We start from the raw sequence: 12,148 nt of genomic DNA on the forward strand, positions 1-12,148 counted from the left end.
CAGTAAAATTTAGTGTGCAGATTACTTGTCACGTTCCACTGAGTGCGTTGATGTAAGGAATGGAGGACAAGGGGATGAAGATGAAGATGATGTTATTGCAGCAGTGGATTTGTCACAGATGTGTTCTATCTCAGAACAAGAGCAGCATAAGGCTGTAAAAATGATCCTTCTATGATTATGGTCATAAAGTATGTGGAATCTTCTGGCCTAGGGAGAAAAATCTAGATTTTGACATGAAGGCTTATGTAAAAGTAGCTGAGGAATTGTCAATGGAAGATGGATTGTTAATGAGAGCAGCCAAACTAGTACCACCAGTCTCTTTGAGGAAGAACATTATAATTCAAGCTCATTTAGGAGCTACTATAACAAAAGTACTTGTAAGGTTGTCCTTTTGATGGACCTCCATGGACACAAAAACTGAAGAAGTAGTGAATGAATGTGTCATTTGTTTGAGCTATGATAAGGCTACAAAGTTGTATAAACCTCCTGTGTGTCCCATAGAATTACCTTCAACTCCATGGGAGAAAGTTGGAATTTATATTGTGGGACCATTTATTGAATTAGAAAGTTAGCCAAGGTTTGTGTTGGTTGTGATGAATTTCTACACCAAATGGCCAGAAGTGAGGCTTGTAAATGAATTTACATCAGGGGTGGTGGTAGACTTTCTTGAAGACATAATTTTGAAAGAAGGTTTTCCTGCCATATTGGTATGTGGCAATGGAACCCAATTTGTGTCTAGTGAGCTTGAATGTTTTTTAAGTGGTTTAAAACACCTTGCAACTCATTGTTTCATCCTCAAACCAATGGATTGGTTGAGAGGATGAGCAAGGTGTTAGAGGAATGTCTTCAGTGGGCTGTAGCAAACAAGTGTGTTGTGGCCAGTGCAGTTAAGGTCATGTTTTGGCTTGGAAAATGGACTGATGAGAGTGTAAGAAAGTTTGTTGAGGACGTATGAGAAGCAAAAACAGTATTTTGATGATAAAAACAAGGTTGACATTCAAAATTGAGGATGGTGATACTATGCATATCAAAAAACACAGTACAATCAAAATTTGGTCCACCTCTCAAGGTGATAGGAGTAAAAGGTAACAGTGTAAAGATTGAAAGTGGTCAATGGGGGAATATTTGTCACATGGTGAACTAAAGCGAGTGGATGAAGTATGTTTCAAAATGGATGAGTGTGAAGAAAATGTGAAAGATGTAAGGAAACCAGAGAATGTAAGTAAAAGTATGAGAAGGAGCAACCAAATAAAGAAGGTACCTTTATGATTTAGAGTGTAATGTATAATGTTTTCTGAATGTTATTCTATATGAAAATAGCATGTCAGTGTTTCTAAGTATTTTCTTTTAAATCTCTAATTTCCTATGTTTTGTATACATATAGAACCTTCTATACATATTTATTTACTTATGCTACTGTACCTAAATAGTTATCTATTTATATTCGAATTTATCAATTACAATGTTGTTTCTATTTATAAAAGGGGAAACCCAGGTAGTATCTTGAACAGAATGTTGGGAATTGGAGTGAGATGTGCTTGGCTCCAAGCTCCACTTAGGAATGTTTAGATTGACAGTTGGTCGTTAGTTGCTGCCTTGGTGTGCCAGCAGTGACTCATTCCACAATTTCATCCTGAATAAACAAGTCCATGGAATAAACTCACCTTGTGGTCATTCAGGAGCTGTGACACATTTCTTCTTTGTTTCATTAACAGGAACTCCGCTGCCGTCGGCCATGGATGTTTCTGCTACGCTGTCATCCGTTCCATCCCGCTCACAGTCTATATTATTTTGGTCACCGCTTTGCGTTATCATTTGTTCATATGGAGTGTTTTTTCTCCAAAACTCCTGTATGAGGGAATCCATGCGTTCATTACGGCAGCAATCTGTATGTTCTTCACAGCCATGGACAAGAACCAGTCTCGGAGTACACAGGAATGAAAGGATAAGCGCTCCGTTTCTAATCGAGAGGATAGTTATACTTCTGGTTTATGTGCTGTACAATCAGTAATGGAAAGCAATTTGTAAATGACAGATTAATATTGTAAAGCCTGTTCCTTCATGCATTTTATATTTCAGGATCTGTTACTCATTGTATTTAGTTTTACATTGTCTCATTATTTTGCCCTTCTGTTATGTTCTGCTGCGAAAAGTTGTACTAGCAGCATAATATTCCTGTTGTTCATTCTTAGAGTTCATGCTGCTATTTTGTGAAGTGCATAATTTTGCCATGTCTTTATTTTATTTTTAATTTAAGAAGCGACATTTGAGTGTTTGAAAAATACATTTTTGTATTTGAGAAAATCCACAAGATTTTAAGCTCAGGTGCTAGTCCTATGGGTATTATAGACTTAGCTCAGAAGTGTTCTCCAAGTTCCCCTTCTCAGCAGCATGTATTGTAGACTTCTCATACCTATTCTGACGTAGGTTCCTGATGTCGCATACTTGTCAGTACCCTTTCAGTTGATTCACTCTCTGCACCAATAAGGAATCCTGCAGTGAAGAGATTATAGTGTTTTGATCATCTGATGAAGTGGTAATTACAGAATGAGCTGACTTTCTTCTGAGCTAACGGACTGGACAGGCGGTGTGAACTTAAACATTCAAGTCCCATCTTATGCACATCATGGAACATATTTAAGCTCCTTATCCCTCAGTGCCCTTGATTTCTGTACAGTGCAATCTCTCGCCCTCAAAGAGAGGCATATCATTGCATTGGGTAAAATTCAATCAAAATGCAGGGTGACATTACCCCCAGAGCTTGAGCCATTTCCGCTCCGGCAATTAAAATGTGAAAGGAATACCTCACAATCTCAAATATATGTCACTCGTCTGATTTAAGTAACATCTCTTGCTTTATCATTCCTTATAAGAATTCACTACATCAATTTTATATCTAATGCCACAGCATTGAATGGGTAATGGACAGGGTCAGACTGGGATACAAAATAGGCCCCAGTACCAAAAGTAAAAAGGCGCCACTAGCAAATCAGATAGCTAAAATTGCCCCCGCTATGCAGTTGTGCTTGCTGTAGGCAGCATTTGTGGTAATATCAAGGAAATATACAGTAAAATTTGGCATATAAGACCATAAAACATGGCCACAAATGGGCTACCATAAAACATGGCCACAAATGGGCAAACAACAGGTCCAAATACTTACTTTTTGAACCAGGTTTTTCAGTATGTGTTTAACTGCTGGGGAAGCTTATAGGCCCTCATCACGCTATTTCTTTGGCCTCAAAAACACACTGTTAATGTAGTCCCTAGTACTTAACAGAACTATTTTGTGTGTGGATGTGCTCCTCATGAAAGGACAGAATGCCATTACTCAAAGTGAAGTTGACCAGCGGTTCGTGGGTGGAAATACAAAAAAATAAAACACTTACTTGCTGCATGCCGTCTCGGTATTCCTCGCCGCCTCGGTGCTTCTCTTGTTTTTCTCTCCCCACCCAATCCAGACGCTTCTCTCATACTGTTACCCAGCATGAGAGAAGCACCTGGATTGGTCTGAGTGGTCTGAAATGCTGCTCAGCTGGGGACTGGGATCCTGCACTGGTTCTTCAAAGGGGCTGTGCAACACAGCCCGGGTGGAGAGTTCTTGGAAGGCAAGCCAAACCAACATGCACACTTAGAGTGCACATTAATCCTCCTGCCCCTGCTGACAACGATCTCCCTCCCTATGAGGGGGAAGCGAAAAATAAAATGATAATACAAAAGTTGTATTATCATTTTATTTTTCTGCTGCCTTTCAGCAGCAGGGCGACACTCCACTGCCATAGCGAAGCGGCTGCTCCTGAAGCTGACCAATGGCTGAAGTGGGTTGATACAGTGCTGTATGCTCAAGTGGGGAGAAGACGTAAATGACACAACAACAGACCAATAGACAATGTGGGATGGCTGGAAACCTGTGTATAATTTTTATAACATAGAAAGGTCTTGGCTAACGCCAAAGCTAAAAAAGGAAAAATATGCTCCACCGGGGAACAGAGTTCAAGGATACAGCAATGATTTTGTACTTTTAATAAATGCACTTATTGTTTCCATATGAAATTTGTAATGCTTCAACATTTCATTAGCTTCTTTTTTCCCCCAAATAAGGCACCACAGTCTTAACTGTGTCTTGTCCTGGACGGAATCTGCCTAATGGAATAGAACTTTCCCAATATAACAGTCAATCTTTGCTGAGCACTGACTGGAATAGAGAGGATAGCTCTTTATAGTCCTGAATCAATAGGCAAAGTTAACCCATTTTCTAAAATGCAACATAGACTTTATGAATGATCTTTGAATTTTCATTTTACTTGCTAGTGGGAAGGAAATTCAATTCTGTTAAGGGCAGGAAGGCAGGGATTATGCATGTTATTCCTTACCACAATGAAATAGCAGACTAATGAACTTTAACATATGAACCCAACCACATTTTTCAGTGACACAGTGGAATGAACTATGAAAAGATTTGGCAATAACCACTAATTTGCCTTCATTAAGGCTTATGAAGTAGTCTTTTTGTATCCTCTGCCCCGTTTACTGTGTGATGTAGCCATCTTATGAGTTAAAGTTTTGTGGTGCCCTTCCCTCCAAAGTCAATTTTTATTTCTGCTCCACCTATGTCAATATACTGTTGGACTGTAAACATTGAATGTTACCGAACATGCCGATTAGCTCACAAAAGATCTTTCTAACACAAGTGCTGAACTTTGCACGATTGAGTCACATCTCCAAGGCTTCAACTATAGTTTGATAAACCTCATCTATGTGTCCTGAAAATAAATGGCAACTTTACTTAATAGAAAAACAAAGTTTGTGACTGGCTTAAAGTATTCGTTTTTGAACACTGATTCCGTTCAGCAGGTCATGATTTCCTGATATACTTCTGTCTATTTCCTAAAAAGAAGTCCTTCAAAGCAAGGACTGTCATGGTGTATGGGGCCCCATAATGAAACGTACCTAGAGCTGCCTTTTACATGAACCACCATAGTCATCTCACCAAAGCAAGTGAAGAGAGTGAAGAATTTTGGGTGTTTTGGCAGACAAAACATTGAGAACGCCGCCGCAAGACTCATCCTGGGCATCCTGCGAAATAACCTTATTTCTCTACACCACAACGATCTCCACTGGCTTCCAGTCCAGGAAAGATGCAAGTTAAAGCTACTCATCCACGCCTACAAAGCTCTCCACAACACTGGTCCAGCATATGGTCCAATGTATCTCAACAACCCCCTCAACGCCAACCAACCGACCAGACCCCTTTGATCTGCATCCCAGGCAAGAGTACACATTCCCTCACCACAGCCCCCTTCCCTCATCATTGGATTCTGAAGGGACATCAAGACATGGCTCTTTCAGATGAAACAAGCTTGATCTCCTCCTCCTCCTCCTCCCTCCAGCCTGCCCTACACAGCACCTGGATACTCTCATAGGTGATTAGCCATGCTCTACAACTACACATAATCTAACAATTGAGCATACAACTGCCCCAAAAAATCTTATCAGTACTTTTGCTCTCTTAGGCCAAAGATCCTTTTCACCCGACTCATGCTGTCTTAGGCATCGGACTACGCTACAGCTTTCGTTTCCGTGGAAAAGCAGAATATGAAATAAACAGGATGTTGAATTTCATCCTACTTGAAAATGTAAGTATTATTTCATCCTGAGCAGATATCCTTCAGCCAATTTCAGTGCCCTAAACATTTGAAACCCACCTATAAGATAAAAGGCACAACAACATGGTGTTTGGTTGACAGTTCCTTCTTGGATAGACCATTATTATCTGCCTATTATCTACAATAACAGCACGGTGTCTATATCCTGCAGTGGAGAGAGTATCTAGACTTTGTGGATTAACCAGTCTGATTCTTCTCAAACCATTTTAACTGCCAATATATGTTCTCCAGTGCCAGGTCCCACTATCAGATCATGTCTAGCCAGCAGAGCTGCTGATTTATGCAAGTTAACCATGCGATATACTTCAGCCAGCTTTGGCAAAAATTTCAATACAACAGAAAGTTCAAAATGTGGATGATACCAGCCCCTACAAGATTGATGTTTCGTACTAAACTACATTTACACAATGCAGTTTGTGTATCACATCAACCTGGGCCTAGTCATTAAGAATGTAGCTTCCTGCAACGGTCCTGGGACTTTTGAGTGCCTTGTTAAATCTACCAGGTTTTTAAGACCAACAATCAGTTCTGGAGAATACTCACCCCGTGCTTTCATCACATGCTACAGTGCCTGGAAAGGGGATTGGAAAATGCCAAGATAGGACAGTTACTGAAAACCAGGCTTCAGATCTCCACATTGGAGTCATCTGAATCATGTCTGTCTCCTAGCGTGAGACACTGCTCTTTGAATCTTGATAAAGGGTGGAAATTCATATTTAAATGGAAGTGGGCGTTTCAACCTTAAAATGCACAGGCTTGTAGCATACTGATTCCTGCTGTCTGCTGTTGCCATAAACACTCTTGCATTCAGCGTCTAATCACTGGAATCCATCAGGATGGAGGAATTCTAGTGAACAGCAGCATTGGTTTGGTTTGGGAGATAATCTGCTGTCACTCAGATCTTCTGGTCAAGGCTAAGTCTAGTAGCATCCTGGATTTCTTACTTGCCAGTTGGTTGATAAACCATACTGCCAACATTTTGTCAACTCAGAAAGAAAATAATATCTATCGGTGAAACCACCATCTACAGCAACTCCATTGACTGGGTTGGCATAGATGACATCATCACCAGCCTTAAGCATGCCAACGACAGCTCCATCGTCTCCAACCGCGCGGTTAACGATCTCACCAAAGACTGTTCCGTTAACAAAGACACAACTATGGACAGACCCATTGATGATAAATCCATTGCGTAGGTCCATGGCACATAAAAATTAATATCGCTTTTTTACAAGCAATTAATTCGAGTCTCTAAACAACAGTATTACTCTAATAACTTCTCTTTTGGTACCTCAGAATTATGTGTAATTGATTTAAGGAGCACCTAATGGGTAAACGTGAACCCAAGGCTCGACACATATGCCCCATTTAACTCAGGCAATTCTGCTTAATTTTAGTCGATTAGCTAGATTGCAGAAAGGTCCTTTGTCTGTATAAACTACCCCTTAGAAGGTAGGGAGTCCAAAAAAGGTACACAAACCACCGGGTCTTTTATTAGCAAATGGTTGGTCAGTGTTATGGAAAGTATTTATCTTATGTTTTGCATAATCGGTGCATTCCTTAGGTTCAAATGCACCCTCCATCCTTGAAAAACAACACTGAAAAAGAGAGGCTGTTTGTTTTCCTCACTTGCAACCACGATTCAAGGAAACTACAGAAAAACATGGGCCAGCTAGCTTTGAGAAAAGCTATTTTACTCCAGGCCCTGTTTCAAATGACGCAGGTACGCTTTAGGCTTAAATACTCCTAGATGTTACAGACACAAAAGCACAAATATGATCAAACTGTTGAAAAGAAATGTGGTTCCCACTCCGAGTAAATAGACTTTTCCTGGCCCAATGAAACCCAAAACTGTTTTATTCTTCAGGTTCTCACCTTGATGAATATTTCGTTATTATCCACGCACTCTGTCAAAACTGTATGCTTCAGCAACAGTGGTATTCATGCATCTTTAAATAATTTATGTCACACTTCAGTTGCACATCTGCCATGCATACGGTTTATTTTGACACAGGGTTGCCGTTCAAATCAGGCCTCTGTTTTTTTCCAGAAGCCATGTTACTTGTACGACTGTTTTAACTCTACTGGAATGTATATATCTTTTCCATACTATGCTAAAGCAGAAGTCTAGAGACCAGAAGTGCAAAGCCTTTTTGCAGCCACAAATGGGTCCATTCACAGACTTGGGCCATTTGCAAGTGCAAAAGGGCTTTTTCTAATGTATCAAAACCAACTTGCAATTGGGTAACACATTACCAAATCTCAATTAGGGTTCACAACATAATATCGACCTCGCATTTGGAAGGGGTGCGTTTAGGGCATCCCTTCCAAATACCAAATCGTAGCGGTATGTATTAATGTTTTGTGACTGAAATGCGGTTGCAAAACTAATATTTTACTAACACCTCATAGGATGTGGTACCCCTTTGCAAACGGAAAGGGGTTCCCAAGGAACCACTTCCCCTTTGTGAATGCTGAAAAAATATTATTTTCGCTGCCTACTCTTAAAAAAAAAAAAATTATACTTTTAATTTTTTTGTTTAATCGTATTCCGTTTTTCTTTAAGGAAAGCAAGTTGCATTTAAAGAAAAATATAGTACTTTATTAAAATGCAATCACAGACGTGGTGAACTGCTGACCTCAGCTGGCCACCATCCCTGTAATGGCTGCGATTCCTAGTTGGTCACAATTTGTGACCTACCTCATCAATATTCATGAGGTAGGTCGAATTGTGATCCACTACAAGTCAGTAATTTGCAAATTGGCCTATTTGTATATAGGCCCCAAATTACCACAATTGTCGCAAAAATACTGATTGCAAATTGTGACCAGTATTTTTAAACCAGTATTTTATGACCAGTTGTACGTACATCCTAGATTCCTTTCTGCCTGGTGGATTTCCATTACTTTCTTAGCTAGAGGGTGCCATAGTAATGGTGAGGCATAGAGGAACTATAGCACATGTACGTGGGTGCTTATAGAATGAAACCTTCTGCTGAATATTTGGGTAACTTTGCGAGTTTTATAAGACTGCACACCTTTATGTTAATACTTTCTTGGAAGAGATGCACATCAATCCTTTCTGTGACTAGAGAAAATATTTTTTTATTCCTTACAAAAAGATGTTATGGCTAAAATGGAACTGGTACTTAATTTTAGAGGAAGAGAACACACATTACGATTACACTCCTTCTACCTTTGATATTTATTATTCACCATGTGGCAATAACAGTAAAGCCATTGTATCAAATTAATACCTTCTTTCAATAGTCGTTTTCACTAAAAGGGTTCAAGTGTTGCATTGCAGGAATTACAATAAGGGTCATCCATCATGATCTTAAAAAAAAACGGCTCACCTTCCTATTCAGACTACTTTTTCACCTGAAATTCTCCTGCCTCTTGCATTCTCTATGTGGTCATCATGACTGCTGGAGCATACTATGAAAGAGCAATACATAAATACATAGCAGTAAATTAATTCCTATTATTCACTATGAATCCTGTGAGACCTGAAAACACAGATACCTTTACATAAACAAGGGTAAAGGCATTACTATCCGTGTATGTTCCGTAATGGAAGTTTCCTTTAGTCTCCTAAACTTTAATAATGTGCTGCATGACCCTACATACAGCTGCCCCTCTTGCATTTCCTACATATTTTTATTTAGACTGATGTTATGAATGAACTCAAAAGTTGGTTAAAGATGCCCTCCCTTCTCTTTGTTTGTGAATCTGTCCATTGGGCAGAATCTGAATAGATACTATTTCTGCTCAAAAGGTTTAAGTAAAAGTGCGTTTGCAGCCAGTAGCAACTCTCCACAGGCTCCTGCTAAGACATCTCCACTTTCTAAAAATTGATCGGGCCCCTCAAAAAGACATTGAACAATTTTCACTGCAGAGATGTTTGCACAGTGACATTTTCTTTTCGACACTGTTGTTCATCAGTATTTCACCATTCAAAGTGGGCTCGAGGTGGCTCCAAGTCTCATTGTATGGACATTTTCAATGCAGTGTCTTCCCAGTGCTATAGTAGATGTCTAAAATAACTAACCTTTATCAACTCCATTACGCTCTTTGTGATTTTGTCAGTGTTTACTAAAGGTCTGCTAAAACCCATGTAAAAACTTGAACCATTGACTTGACTGGTGCTCGAAGCTGCTTAAAACCAAAACATAAAGGTGTATTTCAGTGCCAGCACTGTCAATTCAAGGGTGAGTCCATCTGTTCTGGGAGGCTGATTTGCTGATGTGAGTGTTACGGCTTCATCTAGTGAGGCTTGCCTTGTTTTTGGGCATCCATTTATTATGAAATGTGTTGGACCTGGCTCACCACCAAACATTTCGCCTTTCTCCCTCCATTTTGTTTGCAGATTTTTATTTTTGTTGGCCTCTGGTCTCTACCCTTTACTGTTGCTAACCAGTGATAAAGTGCTTGTGCTCACTCCCTAAAATGTGGTAGACTTGTTTTACACCTGTTTGGTCTATTTAATTTAGAAGTCCCTTGTAGAGTGATATGCCATTTAAACAGGGCCTATAGATATTAAATGCTATTAGTGGGCCTGCAGCACTTAGTGTGCTGCCCACTTAAGTAGCTCCTTAAAACATGTCTCTGACCTGTCCTTGCAGCCTTAATGCAGCTTTAAACTGCCAATTCGACTTGGCAATATATCCCCTTTGCCAAGCCTTAAACTCCCCTTTTATTGCATATAATTCACACCTAGGGCAGGCCCCAGGCTGCCCATAGGGTAGGGTACATTGGAATTAAAAGGTTGGACATGTACTTTTAAGTTTTACATGTTGTAGTAGTGGAAAAAACTCTAAATTCATTTTTCACTACTTTGAGGCATACCTGTCCCATAAGATAACATTGGACTGCCTTAATACATTTATTAAAGCTAACGTTTGATTGGGGACAGATAAGCATTTCATGTTTGGTTTCTATGAAATTGTAATTAAAAATCCTCATCAATGGTCAAATCAGAGTCTATTGATTCCATTGGTAAAAGAATTATGTATGTGTTGTTGTATAGTCAAATTGTCACGGTGTGAGGGATAGGCTGGGTACCTTAAAGAAGACTTCAGTGTTCTATTTACTACAGTTACTGTCCTAAAGTGGGACTGTACTAGTTTTCAAATGTCATTTGAGCTTAAGGCTTCTTGTCCTGTGAAATATCTAAGGACATTGTTCTTGCAGCTGGCCTTTCATGAGCAGTCGCTTCCTATTTTTGTTCTGTTAATGTCTGTTTTTGAACTTGCTGTTCATCAAGACAAAAAGGATGTCATAATTGCACCTTGGGTTCTCACAAAGGTTAATATCTGATTTCCTTATTGCTCAGAGGGTAGTTTTTCTACTTCAAAACTTCCTGCAAGATATACTATGATATCATTCCAGGCATGAAGTATAAGGGCATGGCTTTTCCCTACACATTAGCCACACATTAAGATAGCTTTTAGTTTGATGACCCCAACTGAGCAGTCACTTCTACTCTACATTTTAGATGGAAGCTGGACTTTAAACTATGCTTAAACAGCTCCCAAATTATATTTTCCTTAGTAATCTTATCCGGCAAGTCATTCATTGGAAGGAAGCATCCCTAAGAGAAGGAGTTGTTGATTGTCACAGCTCCATAACGCACTCAGGCTGTGTGTAGTAACGACTCCGGTAACTTTGTAGTAGGTTCCTTATTAAATCAGCTCCCGACATGTCTTACAGCATTTGCAGCAAACTTCCCAACTCCCTCAACCGCCACCCCGAGAATCTTCACCCCTGTATGTTCCATAGTGAAATTATACCTGCACGCCTAATAGCCGTTAGAATATAGTATAACATCACAATAAGCATGCATTAGCATTACAGCAGGCCGCAATCTCCAGTTTACCTCAGGGCCATCTTTTACACTGGACTGATTAAGGCCAAAATTATGTGAGGACATTTGCATGTGTGTACATCTTGGTATGCTGAGATAATATGTATTGGGCTGTATGGCTTGTTTATATGATGAAATCATGTTTTCTGTTACTCCTGATGGAAACCTATACCCAGAAAGTTTTCAGTTCCTAATTATCTTGGAGAAAAAAAAATGGTTCTAATTTGTGTTTTTGTTGTTCCATTCTCAAGATTGGGGTTTATTTTTTTCTTGGTGAATTTTAAGAAATTTGAAACAGTTGGTGTACATTTAATGGGCAACTTTTGTAAATAAATGATTTCATTTATTTGAAGGAGAAGTTCAATAAAATGTTTTATGATTAAAGGTTGCCTTGAGCCTATTTCATACACTTCCTTGATGTGATTTGCTATCGTACGTACTGTGGGGGCTGAGTGTGTGGATGGTCTTTTAAACTTACTAGAAAGCATTTATGTTCATAATAGTGGCTGATGAAGCAGTTCAGTGTGCGTGCCACCTCTCCAACGATTTACAGGTAACATTCTGGCAGGGTCAACCTAAGCCTTTATTTTTCTGAGTTTGAGCACCATTTGGTCTT

General features: G+C 39.5%; 1 protein-coding gene across 2 annotated transcripts in view; it reads left to right on the forward strand.

Annotated features, from left to right (window-relative positions):
* Nucleotides 1-11,884, forward strand: part of PIGG (phosphatidylinositol glycan anchor biosynthesis class G (EMM blood group)) — a 990,222-nt gene extending 978,338 nt beyond the window's left edge. For both annotated transcript variants that reach the window (XM_069236721.1, XM_069236724.1), the window contains one exon: nt 1,716-11,884. In XM_069236721.1, the coding sequence (XP_069092822.1) occupies nt 1,716-1,941 (226 nt within the window). In that variant the 3' untranslated portion in view covers nt 1,942-11,884. The remainder of the gene's footprint in view (nt 1-1,715) is intronic.
* The last annotated feature ends 264 nt before the right edge of the window (nt 11,885-12,148 follow it).

This window comes from Pleurodeles waltl, chromosome 1_2 (assembly GCF_031143425.1).
Source record: "Pleurodeles waltl isolate 20211129_DDA chromosome 1_2, aPleWal1.hap1.20221129, whole genome shotgun sequence".
In the NCBI taxonomy this organism is placed as follows: Eukaryota; Metazoa; Chordata; class Amphibia; order Caudata; family Salamandridae; genus Pleurodeles; species Pleurodeles waltl.